Genomic DNA, 21,632 nt, shown 5'->3' on the forward strand with positions numbered 1-21,632 from the left:
GTCTTATAAATTATTTTAGTTTGTATCACTAAGAACATGAGTGATGTTTGCAATATGTATTACAAATGTATTGTGCATATGTTATAAATGTATTACAAGTGTGTTACTTAAATTATTTTGGTTGATATCACTAAAAAAAGGAGTGAAGTTTCTAATATGTATTATAAATGTATTGTTCGTGATTTTAATACAATTATGAAACATATCTAATACAACTTTAATATAATCGCGATACCGTTCCATAAACTTCACCTTTTTCGAGTTTCAATCTAATATTTCTCCTAAAATCAATTATAAACTTAACCAAACCCTCTTAAAATTGGGATATAAACTCCAAACGACATTTTCAATTATTTGTAGGAACAACCTAACCAAACTAATCACAAATTCGTAAAATTCAAATAATGAATTCAAAATTTGAATCTTTATAATGACCATCAATGGTGAACTCTTGTTTCTATAATTTTAAAGATTTGAAATTTCTATTTGAGAACATGATATTGTACAATTTTTTGATTTTTCTATTCCTCTTCTCATCGTGTTTTTGGATAAAAATAGTGAAATATGGGCAAAAACTGATTTAAAAACAGTTATTTAAATGAAAATTTCAAAAAAAAAAAAAAAAAGAAGGAAGAGAAACAAGGACACAGAAAGAGACGACGAAGAAGAAAAAAAAGAGGAGGAGAAAAAGGGCAGAGAAAGAGGCGAAAGAAGATAAACAGTACAATTTTTTAATTCTAAAAAATTGTTATATTTAGTTAGAAAAATTGTATTGCCATAGATGGTAAATATTTTTTTAATATTGCATATTTATGTGATTTACCCTTGTTTTTGTATAGACTGGGCTTCCACCATTTGTTTGATTTTAATGAAATGATCTCCAGACCCAAAAACAATTTTCAATAAATTTTACTATATTCAAACAACGCAAAAGAGAACTCTCTCTCAGTCAACCGAGTCATAAGTTACAGTAATGCCTTTCGACAAAAAACTGAGGCAGAGGGGAGAGGGGTCTAGGGTGTAAAGCAAGCGTTGTAGTATATTTTACTTATTTATTAGAACTAGAAAAATCTAGTATACCAAGTTTAACAGAACATAAAGGCAGAAGCATATCTATATACGCACAGTCACAAGCCTTTTCTTAGCAGTTTCGAAATCCACAAAATACAAAGCATCGTACAACCCATTTTATACAACAAAACAAGTTCACTATGTCCGCAAAAAAAAAAAAAAAAAAAAAAAAAAAAAAAAAAAAAGGAAGGGAGATTGACATCCAGTTTACTTGTTTCACTAGCGCTTTGCCATGTTCTTTTTATTTCAAATGTCAAGTCACTAATATGAAAACAAATAATTCTTTTCAGCCCAATTTTTGTTGACTCATCTCAACAACTCCCAGTTTGTATTTTCCTGTACCTTAGTAAAATAACACGAGTATCGCATGTATTTGTTTTCACTAGTTAGAGCAAGACCATCAAAAGACTTGGGTGCTCATAGTCCATCAATGCAGTTTGTTGGCAAATGTGACTGGAAACATCTGCATCATTCAGAAAAAGAAGCTTGTATAAATGCAGATTATAATAAAACAAACATTAGCAAAAGAAATGATAAGGCTGCAGCATATGCGCATCCATTTGACACTTCCATCACAATTCCAGGATATCATCATTGAGTTAATACTTTGTTTATACATATAACAAATAAAAGAAATGTCCACTCAGTCATCTCAAAGAAAGAATAAAAGGACAAGACCCAATGCAATAGTGCTGTGTCAAATTAGCAATAATCCCCAGAGACAACTAAGGTAAGCTGCAGAGGAGATATCTAAAGGTTACTGCCTGAACTTCTAGAGTAACATTTTAACGTCATGGGTGAACAGGACAAATCACACGAAATGGATAGTCAATACAACTTACAAGAATGTATCTGATTAGCTGATGCAATGTCATGTTCTTTTTCTTTATTTCCAGACAATGTCCCCTAAAAACTGAAGAGCTGGAACACCTCTGATCTCTACATCAACAAGGGGTGCCTGGACCAACATCAGGCTAGAGAGCTCTGGGTCATTCTGGATCATATCCAGAGCACGACTTTGGTCCTGTGATACTTCAACCATCAGTTATTCCTAGTTAGAACTACATAGAAAAGTCCAGCAAGTTAATTAAGATGCATATTAAAGAAAAACGAAGTGATCATCTGCATGAAGAAAATTCTCAGTAACATTATTATATTAGTTCTATTTTGCTTCCTGTACAGATAAAGAAATAAGTAATAGACCATGGAGTGATTACTAGGCACTGATTTAGAGAAGCTAACAAAGTAGTGGACAAACTGGCTTCAATGAGGCATAACACTGATGTAATTAAGGTATATATACAGTATAGAGACTTACCAACCGCCATCAGAGGTTTGCTAACTACCGAAAGATGACAATTCCCATCATTTCAAGTCGAGATGAGAAAATCGAGAAGGCTCCAATATGAGCCTCCTTGAAGCTTTTCCTTTCCCACTGTTTTGGGCCAACTTTTTTGGTTTCTGTCATATGTATACATCTTCTATAGAAGGCTAGGCCTAGCCCTCCTTCATATGTAATCAGATTTCAATGGCAATCAAATCAGTTTTGTGGGGAAAAAAAGAAAGAATACCACAACAATAAAGTCCAAGCAATTCCAAGATGGAACAAGGCAAGAAGAGTTGGAAACTAAGAGTAAAGAGTAATACTTCTTCGGTCTTGTCCAAATTTTGCAAAAATTAATAATCTATACTCAATGTGAAAAGATTGTTCACACCATATAAAAGAGAATTATAGTAAAAAATAATTAGTTGCTGTTATTGTTGACTAGTAAATCTTTGTAGAATTATATATATTTAAAAATTTATTATAACATGAAACCACAAGTGTTTATTCATTTAAAAAAAAATACTGCAACTGGAAGTTGTCAAAAATGTTTCAGCTGTGTTGTACAGCAGAAAACTTAAATTTCATTGATAAATAAGAGAATCAACCGCATAAATTAAAAGAAAAAAAGTAAATAAAAGAAAGGAGACTTGGAATTTGCACAATATGAATTGGAAAGAGAACAGGGAACATGTACGAACCCGTTGGATATGATAAATGGAGACAGTTTCTAAATTGTACGTAGAGTAGGTACTCGTCAATATATATGTTGAGCTAGGAACCACATATGGAGTTTTGATGATTAACAAGAATAACAAACATGATGCTAGAACCAGATGTTACACGTCTCAAATAAGAAAGAGGTATTGTTTATGACAAACAACTACTGAAGAATCAATTCCTTAACATGTCCACTGCAAGAGCTAACAATATAAGTACACTGCGAGAAGTGAAGAAACCAGGTCCTTCACAGTAGACAACTGAAAACTGTTGATCAGGCGCAAAGCAGATTCTAAGTGAATGAAGGATTCCTTGAGGAATTGGGATTTCGGCTAAATCACATGAATTAAAAAAACAAGAAATCAAGATGGAAATTTTACCATATTTGCACACATGGAAAGTGCATCAAAAATAGGAGAAAACAAAGAGGCCGACGCACAAATGGAAACCAAATCAAACTTGGATTAGGTTCTTCGATTCTTTAACTTATTCTTCAAGGATTAGGAGAACAAGAAGCGGTCATTCCTACTCCTATACAAAGCATTGCATTAATGCTATTGAAGACAACCACACAGCAAGAAGAGAACACCTAAAGAGAGAATTTATTCTGAGTGACTTCGTATCAGAAACAGTCAACTTGCAGCGTGAAGAATTCCCATCAAGATTTATCATTACAGTTACTCAAGTTTGATTCTTTGAGCTTAAATTGTAAACTTTTACATTCATAGAAAATTTGTATTAGGTGTTTGAATTGTAAGGGTGTTCAAGACTGGTAGAGTATAGAAACAAGTAGCTACAATTAGGAGATTTGTAGAGGGGAAAGGTCTATGAAGCAGTCCCTTGATTATAAAGTTGTAGCCTAAAAAGTAACAAATTTAGTGGAAAGTTGGGAGAAAAGCCGACGGGGTAGGTCATGGCTGTTGACTCCCGGGAGCGAGAAGTTCTCCATGTAAAAACCATTGTTTTGATTATTTGTTCCACATTTACTTCTTGAATAGTAACTGAAGAACCTGCTTATTCAATACATAAGTGAAAACATAAAATAACAATTAGTACGAAAGCAGGTTCTTTCAAAAGGCTAACACCTTGAAAGACTAAAGATGGCTGCACTACCATGAGTTCAAGGACAATCGACCACAAGGCCACCATCCTTCAATGGAAAATATTACGGTTGGTGGAAGGTCGGGATGCAGGACTTTATTGTTGGAGAGGACCTAGAGCCATGGAATATTATTGAACAAGGTCCAAAAATCTCAATGGCCAAGGATGACAACAGGAGAGAAACTGGTCCCAAGACAAGGGATGAGTTCACTAATGAAGACATCAAGGCAGTCCAAAATAATGTCAAATCCAAAAAGGTTCTTATTTGTGGCTTTGGACCTGATGAGTATAGTCAGTCTTCATGCAATAATGCAAAAAAAGTATGTAATACATTGCAAACTACACATGAAGGAATGTCACGACCCAAGACTACCCCCTAGACATGACATGGTACTTAGAGCCACGAGTGACCCCAAGCTAACCACATGACATAGCATGACCCTGAGATAACAGGCATAACTGAAATAACATGAAAAGCGGAATAAAGTCTCAAATGCCTAGACATAGCATAAAAGAGAGATCCGAGTACAAGACACATGTGCGAAAATACTAATGTCTGAAATAGCCTCTAACATAAGTGAGCTGCTAGGACAAGTCTCTAGATCACTCAAATAATCTGAAACTGAGAGTAAAGTTTGAATGAACATAAGGACTTATAAGTGGTATGTCCCCGAACCATGAGGACTCACCAAAATAGTGCTAACCTGATAAGAGTTTGTACTAACCACGCACTTGATAAGATGCATCAGAACCTATATTATGAAACAATATAGGAAGAAAGTATGCGACTAGTGCTCGGAATGTACTAAATATGGGAAAATGCATAAACATGATATATAACATGATAAGTTTGTAAAACATGGCAATGCAATGACCAAGTAAACATAATATGAAAACTGATGAACTGATTCTGAAAACATAGTACAAGATCATGCAATATTCTGAAAATCATAACATATGTGGGAGATACCGTTAACCGATATAAACCATGTGAACTACACCATGGAGTTTAGTGTACTGCTCACACACCGAAAAGAGAGTGTCCTACTTGCCAAGATAAGGACCACGAGCCTGAGATAAGTTGGATCCACTAGCAAAAGTCTGTAAAGACTTAGTCCTATGGGGCCACGTAGTTTTGGGACAAAGGGATTGTTAGTAAAGGTCTCATGCCTGTACTAACAGGTGAGCCTTCATCCCAAGGTCCACTCGATGCTAAGTAGCCTCCCAACGGAAAACATGCATAATCATAGAAACAGTAAGAATCTGATAATACTGAATCATTCATGGAAAATTTAATAATTATAGTTCCTTAAAATTATGATACATAACATAATCTGAGAGACTTTATCCTAATGCATCTAAAGCATGATAATCATATAAACTGAATGATACTTTATATGAAAGCATCCTTAATTCATGAAAACCTTCATACCATAATGCATGCATACAGACATAGCTTAGACAGGACTCATGATCATAAAAATACTTACATAGCTTGGGTTCATGAAAATACCTTTGAAAACATTGAATTATGATCAAATCATGCATAATAAGATCAATCATAAAGAATAAACTGAAATTCAATTAGAACCCATAAGAAATCATGAAACCCTATAATTGGAGAAATTGAGGTTGTTAGAATAGGAATAGGTATATATAATCCTACTTAGAATAGGACTAGTAAATAGAAGTAGTAAATAGTAGTAAATGGTAAAGGATTGTATTGTATTGTAGTATCTATAAATAGAGTCTCTATGTAATAATGTAGATAACAACACAATTCAATAATATTCTTCTCTTATATTTCTCACATGGTACCAGAGCCTCTACGATCTTGATAAACAATCAAAGAGCTTCCGCTGTCGGCGGGCGGTTATTACCCATATATGTCGCCCGTTTGGCCAATGATTATGTTAGCAAAAGTTGGATCCGTCGTGTATCTTTTCTGGTGATTATTTTTTTATATTTAGTTTGTGTAGCACCGTCCATCTTTTCGATGACTACTTCTTTTCATATTTAATTTGTGTAGCACCATCCATCTTTTCGATGACTATTTTTTTTCATATTTAATTTGTGTAGCACCGTGCCATCCTTCTTGTGACTACTTTTTTTGCTTATCTGATTTGTGTAGCACTATGCATGACTACTTTTCATATTTAATTTGCATAGTACCGTGGAATTTTTTTTTTGAGAAAGGTAACATAGTACCGTGGAATTTTCCAAACTACTTTCTCATATCTGAGTTGCATAGCTCCGTGTGTCTTTTTGGTGACTCGATTTGATTTGCATAGTTCCATTTGTCTTTTTGGTGACTCCTCAAATTTGATTTGCATAAGGTTGTGCCATAATTCCGACCCTACCCCAGTGTTATGAATGTCGAGCGCCATTCACCAAAGGCAATATGGCGAGGCGAGGCATGCCATTCTCGCCATTCTACACTGAGGCGTGGCGATATCAAAAAGGCGACGTAAATGGCGACGCCATTTTGGTTTTTAAATTTTAAAAAAGATTTGACTTAATAATATTAGTCAAAATTAGGGGTTTTTTTTTCTATTTTCAACTCCTTGCGATATCTTCTCCACCTTCAGTCGCTCGAGTTGCTGCTCCTCGTCCCCTCGCGTCTCTTCTCCTCCTTCATCGCACAAGTTGCTGCCAGGTATACCTCTTTTTTTTCTTCTTCTTTTCAGTTCTTCTTCTTCTTGAGTTCTCTTCTTCTTCAGATTTCTTCTTGTCTTCTTTTTTTGTTTCTTCTCTTCAGAGTTCAGTCCTCTTCTTCGTTTCTCTTTCTTCTTTCTTTTTGATATATAGTAGCTTGCTGCCTTCACTGCTCTGTTTTTTTCCTCTGTTTTATTGTTCACAGTTCACTGTCACTGCTTACTGCCTATAATTTATAAAAAAAAATTAATTCTTCTATAATTATTTATTCATTTGTCCATAAACAGTGAATTGATTGAATTCAATGGCGGATGCTAGCAAAAAGAGGGACATTGGATGTAATTATGGTACTCAAGGAGCAACGAAAGATTCGGTTAATTGTAACTTTTGTGGGAGTACTTTTAATGGTGGAATAACTCAACACAAGCAACATTTAGTGGGTAGTTTCAAGAATGTTAAACAATGTACAGCTTGTCCGTCGGCGATTAGAGAAGAAGTAAGGGCTTATATGCAAAATAAAATCGCTAATAATCCCAAATTTCAAGTGAGGCAGCCAGAAGAGTATATTGATATTGATGATCTTGATGATGAATATGCGGAAATGATGCCTCCCTCCAAAACTCCAAAGATATCTTCTAGTGGAGATGCATCATCCACCGCGCGGAATGTGACGAAAGGCCCTATGAATCTCTATTTTCCGCAGAAATCAACACAAAAAGGAGGCTTTGATTTACTTTGGCTCAACACCAACAGAAGACTGTCGCTGAAATGTGGACACAACAACGCTGGGATCTAATCCTCAGAAGAAATCTGAATGACTGGGAAATTCCCAGAATACTTGAATTGTTTAAGGTTCTAGAGAATTTTCAAGGTATACAAACAGGCGAGGATTATTTATGGTGGCAGAGGCACGACAAATGTAGTTACAAGGTGAAAGTAGGATACAAACAGATAAGTCCTGGTGGCATTCAAGACTTCAAATGGCCTTGGAAGCAAATTTGGAGGATCAAAGTGCCACACAAAGTGGCATGCTTTACATGGCTACTAGCCAATGAAGCAGTTTTGACATTGGATAATGTGGCCAAGAGAGGAATCTCTCTATGCAACAGATGTTCCTTATGTGGTAAGGCTAATGAGACAGTGAGACATCTCTTCTTACATTGCAACTTTACTGAGCAGCTGTTGCAGATTTTCCTTAATCTCAGAGGCAGATCTTGGTGTATGCCTAGCAAGATTGATGAGACTCTATTCAGTTGGGAGATGGCTGGAGTTGGGGCTACAAACAGAGAAAGATGGAGGATGATCCCTGCTAGTATTTGGTGGACTACATGGAGGGAGAGAAACGAGAGATGTTTTGAGAATAGGAACATCAACTTGCAAGAAGTAAAGCTTAAGTGTATTTTGTTCTGCTTTTGGTGTACAAATGTCTACTCCAATGAAACTGAGTCAATCATAGATGTTTTAGGATCCATTTAGATTTGGTTCAGTTTTTGGATAGATTATACTTCCTTTCTGCTTTTGTAAATATGGTTTTTCAGTACTACCTAAGTACTAAATGAAATACAAATGTTATTAGTTTCAAAAAAAAAAGGAGGCTTTGAAAAAGGAGGAATTGATGAAACAAAGAAAATTCTAAGAGAGCGTGCGGTAAGTGCTTTTGCAATATGGATGTATGATGTGGGGTTCCCTTTTAATAGTGTCAATCACAAATCATTTGATAAATTTATTGAGACAGTAGGACTACATGGCCCCGGAATGAAGCCTGTTGACACCCAATTTTGGCCTAACATTTTTAAAATTCGTAACTTTTAAGTTTTATTTATTTAATAGTTCAAAATACATTTTTTATAATTTTAAATAAGTTTATCGATAACTATCCTTATTTATCAAAATTTAGGATATTTTTTTTATCAGTTAATTTTAATTACATTATTTCTTGTCACAACCAGTTGACTACGTTCAAATATTTATTCATTTTGATTAAATCATTAGTTCTGATAAATTGCATTTTTTACATGTCATTAGCTACGTTCATTATACTTTTTAATAATCATTTTATTTGTTATATTTGTTAATATTAATTTTGATACTTTGCACAGCCTAGAAATTCATTCGAATAAGGATAAGATTTCATGCACAAGATATTTTTAAAAGCTAGTGATTTTGGCGCACAATTTTAAAAGAATGGTACTGTACTATAGGTAATTTTTTATTTTCTATATAAACAATGGCTTATTCATCAGGTCAAGGATGGTGGATAATATTTTGGACATTGAGAAAAACAATTTCAGATAGAAACCCTAATTTTTTTCTTCTCAAAAAGAAAAACTTTCCAGCCGCCACCACCCCGAAATCCGGCAAAGCTCCGGCAATTGAAACCCTACCCAGTTTCTCCATTTTCTCAGACCACACAGAAACCCTTCTTCCTTCTCCCCTTACCATTGCTCACATCTCTCCCATTTTCCTATTCTTTTTCCAGTGAACTAGTCCAGAAACCACTGCCTCACCAGCAAACCACCATGGCCCCACCGGTGAGATAGCCAACGAGCTTCGAGCTCACAAACAAACACCACCAGACCTCCAGCAAACCAGACCCCACAACCACCCCTAAAACCCCCTGCTTTTCCCCTTGTTCGCTGCAACCAGGAGCTCCGGCGAGGAGTTTCAAATTCCGATGAATCGGAGCAAAGCAGACCCAGGACGCGACCAGTCCCCTTCCCCTTCCCCTTTCACGTTTTCTTCCTTTTTTTTACAGGTGTTTTGGCTTCAACCAGTCCTCAAGCCCCAAGAACCAGCAGAACACCAGGGCCCCATCAGTGAACTTGAAGCCAAACACACCGGAGAAGACGACCGGCGAACAACAACCCAAAATCAACTCCAAATCACTAGAAATCAAGCACACCAGTGAGCTTGAAGCTCGAGGAACCAGACCATTTTTGCTGCGACCAGCAGCTTCAATCCAACATCTCCACCAAATAACTCCGACTAAGCTCAAAGCTTCAGTCATTTCCAACAATAGCAACAACAACAACAACCGGCAACCACCGGTGTGGCTCCATCTCCGGTAACGTTTTTCACTACGTTCCTCTTTTTAGATCTGGCCGGAAGGGTTCAAACTCCGGCCATCTTTTATCTTTATATTTTAGTTCAAGTTTAGTTACTATTTGTGTTATCTGTTGATTATTTTAATGATGGGTTTGATTTGTTCATTTTGAGTATTTTCATTTTTTTTTCTTTCTTTTTTGCCAGTGATGTTTGAATTATAAATGGCCTATTTACAGACTGGCGCTACTCTTTCTTAATTACTTTATTTGATTTCCTTAATTACAGTTGTTACCGTTGACTATTGATATATATATATATATGATTGTTTTACTTTATTTTATCTTTAGTTTGTCAATTGCTTTGAGCTTACATTTGCTTTATTTATTCATTATTGTTCTATTTTTGGTATGTGTAATCGCTTTTGATTCATGATTGTGTGCACTTTTACTAAAAATTTAAGTAACTATGTTTTTGCTATTTGATCATTCTTCTTATTATTATTATTTTATTTTGTTTTGTTGTTATTCATTTCTATTACTTTGTACTGTTGTTCTCATTTGGTTTTTAATTTTTTATTTTTTACATGTATTATTTTCATCTCATTTTGTTAATTTCATATAATTTTATGCTTGAAAATTACGAGTTCAAAATGGTCAATGAGAAAATCTCTCCGTCGATTTTGGAGGCCTCTACATTGTAAAAGGCGGAAATTTAGTTTAAGTTTATACGTATTGTTTGCTAAAAGTGGCCGATGAAGAAATTACCGTTGATTTCCAAGGCCTCCCAAGTTAATAAGACGGGTTTTTATTTTTAAGTTATTATTAATTTATTTATTTTTATTTATATTTATTTAGTACTAACACTTTTACTAAGTGTCTTTACAGGTACGCAGAGTTGCTTCCCATTAGAGCTATTCGAACAAAGTTCGAATTATATTGTTTTATTATTTATTGTGTATATTATTGACGATAGGCAAATATTATGTTGTTTCTCATATTACTTGTTTGTTTTATTACTTGTGTATATTGCATGTTTGTTATATTTGTATACTATTTTTACCTCCTCAATTTGAAAAAATGAATTCAGTCGGGACCCACAGTTGTGGATTTCGAAGGATGCGTAACACCTTCCCTTCGAAATAACTTGAACCCCTTACCTAGAATCTTGGTTTCGTAGATCACTTAATGGTTTCCTAGTTTTTTTCTAAAATTAGGTGGCGACTCCTTTAAAATTCGTTTATTCTTGAAATTCTTTTAAAATTAAATTAATTCATTATTTTTTGAGTCACCGCGACGTTTTGCCCTATTTGAATAGAGTAGGGATGTAAACAAAGCCTCCTACATTCCATGAAGTTAGAGTTACTCACCTAAAAAAGAGGTGGAGAAAGTGGAAAAAATTGTTGATGAGCATAAAGTGCAATGGACAAAGTTTGGATGTTCCATTATGATGGACAAATGGACGGCACGAAATGGTAAAATCATCATCAATTATTTGGTGAATTCTCCAATCGGTAGTGTATTTCTTGGTTCTGTTGATGCTAGCAGTGAATTTACCGATTCCACCAAAATGTACAAGTTGTTTGAAAGCACTGTTGAAAGAATTGGACCGGAAAATGTTGTACAAATTGTCACCGATAATGCTAGTGAGAATGTTAAAGCGGGAAGCATGATGATGGGTGCGTACCCACACATTTATTGGACTCCATGTGCCGCTCATTGCATCAACTTGATGTTTGGTGACATATTCAAGGTTAAGCCATATGCTTCCGGTAATATCACTCTCCTATCCTCTAACTTTCTTTCTAGTCAATTTTAATACTCATTAGCTACTAATTAATATAATCTTACTTTAACAATTTTTAAGAAGGCCATCATAATCCATTCTTACATTAGTCAAAGGCCATTGTTGTTAAACTTGATGAGAAAATTCACCAAGGAAAGAAATTTGGTGAAACCGGCCAAGACAAGATTTGCAACGGCCTTCTTAACTTTGAGAGCTATGTACATACAAAGAAAAAACTTGAGAACTTTAGTCCTCTCAACTGAATGGACTTCAAGTAAATTTGCAAAGGAAACTTTGGGGAAAGAAGTTGCCAATCTTATTATTTCTGCCCACTTTTGGAATGATGTTGTTCGAGCACTTACAGTTTGTGGTCCTTTGACAAAAGTGTTTCGTTTGGTGGATGGGGAGAAAAAACCACCAATGGGCTATATTTATGAAGCAATGGATAGAGCCAAAGAAACTATTGCACGGGGTTTTCGTGGAGTTAAGAAGCAATATGAGAAAGTGTTTGAAACTATTGATGCAAGGTGGTCAGACCAACTCCATCGGCCTTTGCATGCTGCAGGTCATGTTTTGAACCCAGGATTGTACTATAAAGCTCAAGAAGAGGGAACTTTACTACAAAGTCTGTGGACTGAGTATTATGCATGTATTGAGAAGATGATCCCCGATACAGCAATACAAGATTTACTAGTCGCTGAGCTTCCTAGGTACAAAATGGCGGATGGACTATTTGGTTGTGGTCCGGCTAAAAGAGCTAGAGACACAAGGTCACCGGGTAAGTGAGTTGATTTAGCTCTTACTTAAATTATTTGACTTATTTATACTCATTAACCTTTAAATTTATTTTATTATAGTTGAATGGTGGTCACTATTTGGTAGTGAAACACCAAGCTTGCAAAAGTTTGCCATGAAAGTATTAAGCCTAACTTGTAGCTCATCCGGATGTGAGCGAAATTGGAGTGTGTTTGAACACGTAAGTAAAAAATTTATATCCTAATTTTCATATTATATTATTATCAAAATATCTATTAGTTAATATCTATAACTTATGTGCAGATTCATTCCAAAAAGAGGATAGGCTTGCACTATCGCATCTCAATGATCTAGTGTACATTAAGTACAATAGAACATTGAAACGTCGTTATGTGATCTCATTGATCCAATTCGCTTGGATAACATTGATGATTCAAATGAATGGTTAGTTGGATTCCCCGAATATCAAGAAGATGAACTAGTATATGAAGATGATGATTAACTTGGGGTAGTGTTGCTACGGCAATTGGAGCTGATGAGAGTATCTATCCTCTTAGGGGACTTTCATCAAGATCAAGTGCACTTGACAAGGGCAAAGGAGTAGAAACTACATCTACAAGTTCAACTTCAAGTAGGACTCGGACACTAATTGATGAAGACTATGAGGAGGAAGAAGATGAGGAGCAATATAATGATGTAGAGGATGTTGATCTTCAAGAGTTGGATAGTTTTGAAGAAGAATAGACTTTTAGAGTTCTAGTATTGTCTTTTGAATTATTGGGTCTTTAAAGTTCTAGACTTTTAGTTTTTGAATTGAAATATTTGCTAATATATGTTATTGACTTATTGCTATTGAGATTTTGGATATTTATATATGCAATTAAATATTTTTAATTTTTGGTATTAATTGGAGCCTCGATTCAAAAAGGCGAGCGCCTCGCCGCTCGCCTTGCCGCGTGGCAGGCCCTTGTCGCCTTTTGTCGCCTCTCGCCGTCCAAAACACTGCCCTACCCATATAATTTATCTTTTCCAGTAGGGGTCGTGCCATCATTCCGACCCTACCCATATTATTTCTCTTTTTCAATAGGATGTGTCGTCAATCTGACTTTTCCTATATAATTTTTATTCTCCAGTTAGGTCGTGCCATCATTCCAACCCTACCTATATAATTTTAATTTTAAGATTGTGACCACTTTCAGCCATCAAATCTAACAATGACTTTCTTATTTAATATCGACTCGTCTATTGATTCCAACACGATCCATATACTTTATACTAGATTTTGAACACTTTTCGGCGACTATTGCATTGTGAAAAGGTCAGTCTACTTGTATGTCGATTACGTAAGTCACTCTATGGTCTGAAATAGTCTGTGCAAGCTTGGTTTGGGAAGTTCAACACTGTAATTTTATCACTCTGTGTTTTATCAACATTATGCTCAAATCTAATATTTCATGAGAAGACTACGCACATTGAGATTGACTGTCAATTTTGTGAAGTCGAGTGATCAACCTACAGATATCTCTCTAAGCCCCTCATCGGTCCTCGTATTAATTACATTTGTAACAAGCTAGGTACATATGATTTGTATGCACTAGCTTGAGGGGGAGTGTTAGAATAGAAATAGATATATACAATCCTACTTAGAATAGGAATAGGAATAGGAATAGGACTAGTAATAGTATCCTACTTGGTAAAGGATTATATTGTAGTGTCTATAGATAGGGTCTCTTTGTAATAATGTAGATAACAACACAACTCAATAATATTCTTCTCTTATATTTCTCACAGAGGTTTCTTTAGGACTCAATGGGTGAAGAAGGACCCATTGATGAAGTTTCCACATACCTTGATAGAAACCCTAGGTGAAATTAGAGAAGACTTGGACCTTTGGAATCCTTGTTCATTCCTTGGGAGAGAAGCTTCGGGGAGAAGAATTTGATTTTGAGTGAATGAGAGAATAAGGAGGTTAGGGGTCTTAAGAATCAGTTATAGTCTCCAAAATAAACCCAAAACGACATAGTATAGGAATTAAAAGAGTAGGAAAAGACCCAACTACCCCTGAAGTTGGCTTCCACGGACCGTGAAAGCTTATATGGTCCGTGAACTTCTCTCGTGGAAGTAAATGTTGCAAACTTCAGCAACTTTTCTACACTTTTCTGATTTATCTGAGTTAGGCACTTCCGAGGTGTTACAAGGGATGAGCCAAGTTAAGAAGTCAAAGTTTGCATTGCTCAGTAGGCAATAAGAGCATTTTTAGATGAATAAATGATAAACTCTTCAAGAGATATTGAATAGATTAATTGACATCAGTAATGAATTGAACTCTCCTGGAGATCATCCCTTGAAGGAAGAAGATTGAAAAATTTCTAGATATCTTACATGACTCTTGGGAAAGCAAGGTCAATACAATAATGGAGGCAATATTTGGAGACAATGTTATAGATGAAGTCGTGAGAAACTTGAAGACCTTTGAAATGAAGAAATTCCAAAATCAGAAGAATGCTCCACCAAGAAAGGAAGTGAACCTGGTCCTTAAAGCCACCCAGAATCAAGATGTTGATGAAGAAGATATGCTAACCTGGAGGTTCCAAAGGATTATCAGGAGAGAAGGGCTCTAAAACAGAGGTAGCAGCTCAAATTCAAGAGCACCTGATAGGGGGAACTCTGAGGTATGCCACAGATGTGAAGTCCTCACCACTTTATCCAGCAGTGTCCAGAAAGAGAGACAGAGTGGAGAAGGAATGCTCTTGACAAAGAAAACAGGGTTCAAGTTCCTGGAAGCAGGATAACTACTCAAATAGATCAAATAGTAAGGAAAGCACTAGCTTCCATGGAAACTCCTCAAGTGATGATGAGGATGATGATGTTGAAGAGGATAATCAATTCCTACTGACCATGGAAGAACCTGATAATATGATTTAGCCACTGAATATAAAGAATGAAAGGCTAAGGTGAGTGAAAACAGAAGCATGTGATATGCCGGTAGTGCTTGTTCTAGACACATGACAAGAGAAAAGGAAATTTTTCTTTCACTAGAAGCCTATCAAGGAGAGAGTGGAATTTGGAAAGCAAAAAAAGACATCATTAGGATTGAGAATATACATCATGTCAAAGCATTAAAGCACAGCCTATTGAGTGTGTCACGGATGTGTGATAAAGGGAACCAGGTTGTATTCACCTCAGATGACTGTACTGTTAGTCTGTTACAAGTTCCAAAACCAAGAACGTGGTTCTTTGAGGAGGAAGACACCAAAATGTATACAGTTGACGTCATGGCTCCGTTGAGGAATTAAGCTATAAACTAAGGTGCACATGAGAATGACTCGCTATTATGGCACAAAAGGCTAGGACATGCAAGCTTCTCTCAACTCAACAAGTTGATATCAAGGACTTGGTTCTTGGGTTGCCAAAATCCATGTTATGAAGAAAAGGTGTGTGATGCACGTGCCGGAGGAAAACATGTCAAGTCCTCATTCAAATCAAAGAAGATGGTAAGTACAACCCGACCACTAGAGCTGTTAAACATAGATATGTAGACCTATGAGGGTTCAAAACAGAGGGAGTAAGAGATACATGTTTGTGATTGTTAACAATTATTCCAAGTTCACATGGACATTGTTTCTTGTCTCCAAGGATGAAACATTCAATCTATTCTCAATATCTGTGAAGGAGCTGCAAAGGAAGTTGAATGTTCAAGTGGCTAGCATCATATCTAACCATAGAACTGAATTGAGAATGCTAGTTTTCTAGAATATTGTGGACATCATGGGGATCAATCACAACTTCTGAGAACCTAAAACTCCACAGCAAGATGGTGTTATTCAAGGAAGAACAGGACCTTGGAAGACATGGAAAAAACTATGTTCACAGCAAGTAATCTTCCAAAGTCATTTTGTGCTGAAGTTGTGAACATTGCATGCTATATCATCAACAAATGCATGATAGACCTTTGCTAAAGAAGACTCCCTAGGAACTTCTAAAGGGAATCAAGCCAAATTTTACTCATCTTGTAGCTTTTGGGAGCAAGTGTTTTTTCCACAACAATGGAACAAGCTCTAGGAAAGTTTGATGCAACAAGTGACGAAGGAATCTTTATTGGATATTCATCACATAATAAAGCTTACAAGGTATACAACTAGAGGACCTCATATGTTGACGAAAGTGTTCATGTAAATTTTGATGAATCTGACAGCCTGAAGGAGAGAGGAGCACAGGATAATGATGATGATGTTGAAATTGGGATCACACAGAGCTATGATGATAACCATCGCAAGACCTTTAAAAGAATTTGGTTGAAAGGGGATCACATGGGCCACAAAACAAGAACTCGAACAAGATATGAAGTTGACAAGAGGGATAGAATAGGTCAGCAATATTAATGAACCTGGTTCACCTAAATCTCTAGGACCTGAGCTGAGCAAAGCATCAAACAGTTGCTGAGAGATGAGAGAACTAAAATTTGGAGAAACCGGTTATATGGAACTTGTGTGTGATAATCAAGCGGCCTTTCATGTCACATCAAACTCAGTGTTTCATGACAGAACTAAGCACATTGAGATTGATTGTCACTTTGTCAGAGAAAAGATACTCCCCGGCAGAGGCGAACCCACATACAAAGTTGGGGAGTGCACATGCACCCACTAACTTCGGAAAAAATCATGTGTATATATATATATATCTATCTTGAGAAACTGACATAAACTAGGATATAATTATCAGTGTACCCATAAGGAGCATAGGAGTGTCTTTTGTTGCTAGTATAAGCCAGAGGAAGGTGGGAGTGGCCTCTGTGGTGGACAAGCTGAGGGAAGAGAGACTGAGATGGTTTGGGCATGTGAAGAGACGGTGCACAGACGCCCCAGTGAGGAGGTGCGAGGGGCTGGTTGTAGAGGGTACGCGGAGGGGTAGAGGTAGGCCTAAGAAGTATTGGGAAGAGGTGATTAGACAGGACTTGGCTCAGCTTCGCATTACCGAGGACATGACTCTAGATAGGAAGGAGTGGAGGTCGCGTATTAAGGTTGAAGGTTAGTAGGGCTAGCGTGTTATCTTCCCGTGCGAGGGTTTCGGTGGGTAGCGTTTGTAGTAGTCCTAGCCTTGCTCTTGTAGTTCTTGTCTGTGATTCTATAGCCATTTGTCGTATACTGTGTTTCACCTCTCACAGTATTTTCTTGATGTTATTGTCTCCTTTGTTGATTATGCACTTTTCTCCTATTGGATACTATGTCCTATATAATGTTTCCTCTTCTTTTACTTGGGTTGTCGTACTTGAGCTGAGGGTCCTCCGGAAACAGCCTCTCTACCTCCACGAGGTAGTGGTAAGGTCTGCGTACACTCTACCCTCCCCAGACCCTACTTAGTGGGATTGCACTGGGTATGTTGTTGTTGTTGTTGTATAAGCCAGAGGAATCACCCTTGAGACCAGAGTTCAAATCCAGCTAAAACCCTTTTTTGTTGTTTTTATTTTAAGTTTTACTTAGAGCTCATATTGGTACACCCAAAATCTTTAAATCCTAGGTTTGCCTCTGCTCTCAGGAGATGTTAAAAAAAAATTGAAATTAAGTGATCAACTTGCATTAATCTTCACCAAGTCCCTCACCGGTCCTCGTATTAATTACATTTGTAACAAGCTAGGTACATATGATTTGTATGCACCAGCTTGAGGGGGAGTGTTAGAATCGGAATAGGAATATACAATCCTACTTAGAATAGGAATAGAAATAGTATATAGTATACTACTTGGTAAAGGATTGGATTATATTGTATAAATAGGGTCTTTGTGTAACATATTTTCAGCTCTCTTGTATTATGATAAGTTTTATTTTTTCCCTTTCTAGAGCTAACTACCCCTACTTTTGTAAATCTTGCATCCTCTGGACACTTTGTTATAATACACTTCTCACTTCATTAAAAAAAGATTTGAGATGGGAATAAGATGGTCAAACCTTTCTTTTCATTGCGCAGAACTTGCAATCTGAGGCTGATGGCGGGAGGATCTGATTAGCAATAAGCCTCTTGACAGGAACATCTTCCATCTTTAAGGAAGCACACAACCTGGACGATTCACTAATTGCCATAACCTGAAGGGCACATGGTGACTCCCACCGGAAACAGAGTGAGAATCACGAGTCAACAAGCAGATCACTATTTTTCATATGGCAACAAAACCAAGGTATTTAGCACTATAAAAGTCTACACTAATTGTATTTCTCTAACATTTTCTATTTGCAAACTTCTCGTAATCCAAAATGTTAGGTTCAGGCAATTTTTCTGAACTTTAAGACTTGATGTAGTTGACAATTAACTAGGGAGTAGGTTTTTATTTTCTAGGTGGGGTAATTTAGAGTTTAGTTAGTTCTACTCTGTACAGGAATTTAGCCTCTTTGCCTTGAAATCCTTTTGGATTCGAAAAAATGAAACAAAACATACCAATAGCTAAAAAAATTCATTGAGACTTGAAAGTTTAGATACTGGAAAAGTATATTTTATTCATAGTGTTTCTACAGTATTTATAAGAGAACAAGTAAAGACCAAATAAACTAATCAATCCCTAATTCTTAGGAAATCCTTGAATCAAGGGATTTCCTCTAAACTATTTTCCTAGAATAATATATTCTAATCCCATATTCACAGGAGCAGATTCTAATCAAATCTGCCAGCTTTATTTGTGGAGCAGATTATAATCAAATCTGCCAGCTCAATGGTGGAGCAGATTATGACTAAATCTGCCTACTCATTCAACAAGACTGATATTTCAAGTACACTTCAGTTTTTAAAATTTTTAATTTAAGCTCAAATGTGAGACAAATATAATAGTTGTGTGATGCAAACCTTGGAGACCACGGTTCAAATCTTAGCAGAAACAAAACACACTATAGGTGATTTCTCCCCCTCTTAGAAGTTACCCCGTATACAGTGGTTTCTGCCTTACACTAACAGATCCTAATCAGGCAGATTTAGGAAAACATGCACAACACCAGACAGAAAATATTACCGTGGGGATTGTTACTATGATAAATTCTGTTGAGGATGTGTCACGAAAAAGCTCTCTTACTTTTATCATCCTCTCCCTTAACCGCTCCAATTTATCTGCCTGCACACATGCGAAATATGTGAGATTGACAAGATTATGCACATGAATACCCAGCAGTACATATTCCTAACTATGTAAAGCTTACAGCATCTGGCTTGGGCGATCCTTCCTGGCCAAAGACAGACTTTATTGCTGAAGTGGCAGAAGCTATCTTCTGTCTCAACTGAAAAAGAGTTTATCCAGAGTAGAACAAAAGTAGATTACAGAGTTAAACCAGGTCAAGAATACTTTAAATATGAATATATGATAACAGGCAGTTGGAAGAGAAAAGGAATTCCAGAGCCTTCTGTTGCAGAAAGAAACTAGCTGTCCAACTAAGAACCATAAGCCAAAAAGTTGCCTTCATTAAGGAAGAGAAATTTTAAGCAGAAAACAATTTGTAAAGCATAACCAAGGAACCAAGTAGTTGCACACTGGGAACACAATACAGGGAATGATGATGAGAAGCTTTAAGCACAACAAATGAAGGTCTTTCTGCATTCCTTGAGCATTATTATACCTTCCCTAAGCATTAGTATACCTTCCCTATATCATTCACTTTTTTCACACAACAGAACAACTGATCAATAAGTACATGACAGAAGAAAGATGTTGCCTAAAGAGAAAATCCGTCCATATCATGTTTTTGCATTCCTGAAATTTTCTTTTCCAATCAAAAGCAGATATGGAATTGAACAGATTTGCTACCTTCAAAATCTTTCCAATTGATTTATCCAAGAAGTCTGGCAATGACAAGAGCCGTAGAGTATGTCCCTGAGAGGAAACAATAACTATTAGGAATGTCTTACCAAAACATAGTTTAACGGACATATCATGCCATTCTCACCGTCGGGGCTGTGTCAAACACTATACGAGTAAACATATTATATTCCTGCGAATCAAGGATTTGCATAACCTGGCAAGAAGATCTGTAGCCAGTTAGGTTGAAGGAAAACATTAACACTTTTGATGGAAAATATGACCACAAACTTTAAGTATAAAAAGTTATGGCACCTTTGAAATTGCAATGGCTTCATCTAGACCAGGAGGAGGTGTATCCAGCAGTTCTCCAAGCTTTAGTTCCCCAAGCTTGCACACGCAAGAAGAGGAATAAGTTAGTAGTGAAACAAGTGAAATCAACTCCATTTTGGTCAAGAAAATCGAAGGTCAAAACTGAACACGCAAGTGGCAGAGAGAATCAAACAAAAAAGAAAAGGACTTCAATTTCATTACTTCTCGTAAGTGCAAACCTAAGCTTTATGTGGCTAGCTAAAAGACTTATTTCCCACTTTTATCACTCTTATTAAAGAAGAGAACTCACAGAGATTTGATTTAATTTAGGGAAAAGAATTCTACCTGTTCAGCAAGCACTCCAAGGCCCATACCGTCCATAAAGTCTTTGATACCAGATCCTCCACTTATCTGGGTTGCACTTCGAAATTCTTCCTTGGCCTTTTCAGGATTCAACTGACATATTGACAATAGTATTCAAAATGAGCCTTAAACATGACACTGTTTAATTTAGTACCAAATCCCCAGACACCCCCATCCCTGGCCTCCAGCGAGGAGAACATTGCAATACTGGGTTATTGATTCAACGTTGGATATCACCAAATACAAGTAGGAAGAGGCTTTTCACAACCTCAAGGGCAAATAATGGAGAATACGGGCCTTCAACTGGAACTAGAGTCCCGCCAGCCAAATCCTACAGTCAGAACATGCAGACTGAATGAATCTGGTCACACAAGAAAAAAGTCCAAAAAGGAAAAGCGAAAAAGTAATTCAAAGAACTGCCTGAAATGCAATAAAAAAAAAACACTATCTTATACCTGGGCAAAAGAATCACTTAAGGAATGTGCAGGATCAGTTGAAACTACTAAAGTGGGATGACCATTATTTGCAAATTTTACAGCAAGTGAAGCAGCACAACTTGTCTTCCCAACTCCTCCTTTACCACCTAGCATGTAATACTTACGCTCGGTCCCAGAAACCATTTCATCAAATCCAGCAGGAGAAGCTACTGCTCTCACTGCCATTAGCACAAAGATTTAGCAACATTAACAAGGCCATAATAATTGGCATGGCTAGTGGAGGAAGTGAAACACT

At 36.5% G+C, this 21,632-nt stretch overlaps 1 protein-coding gene across 1 annotated transcript in view; it reads right to left on the reverse strand.

The window, feature by feature from the left end:
* Positions 1–1,248: 1,248 nt before the first annotated feature.
* The window catches only part of LOC125856504 (ATPase GET3B-like), a 33,248-nt gene continuing 12,864 nt past the window's right edge, over positions 1,249–21,632 (reverse strand). Inside the window, exons 2-12 of the mRNA XM_049536066.1 lie at positions 21,356–21,555; positions 21,169–21,231; positions 20,883–20,993; positions 20,541–20,615; positions 20,374–20,442; positions 20,235–20,300; positions 19,633–19,710; positions 19,449–19,547; positions 18,400–18,534; positions 1,922–2,095; positions 1,249–1,532 (exon numbers count right to left, since the gene is read on the reverse strand). Coding sequence (XP_049392023.1) covers positions 1,958–2,095; positions 18,400–18,534; positions 19,449–19,547; positions 19,633–19,710; positions 20,235–20,300; positions 20,374–20,442; positions 20,541–20,615; positions 20,883–20,993; positions 21,169–21,231; positions 21,356–21,555 — 1,034 coding nt within the window. The 3' untranslated portion in view covers positions 1,249–1,532; positions 1,922–1,957. The remainder of the gene's footprint in view (positions 1,533–1,921; positions 2,096–18,399; positions 18,535–19,448; positions 19,548–19,632; positions 19,711–20,234; positions 20,301–20,373; positions 20,443–20,540; positions 20,616–20,882; positions 20,994–21,168; positions 21,232–21,355; positions 21,556–21,632) is intronic.

Source organism: Solanum stenotomum, chromosome 2 (genome assembly GCF_019186545.1).
Source record: "Solanum stenotomum isolate F172 chromosome 2, ASM1918654v1, whole genome shotgun sequence".
In the NCBI taxonomy this organism is placed as follows: Eukaryota; Viridiplantae; Streptophyta; class Magnoliopsida; order Solanales; family Solanaceae; genus Solanum; species Solanum stenotomum.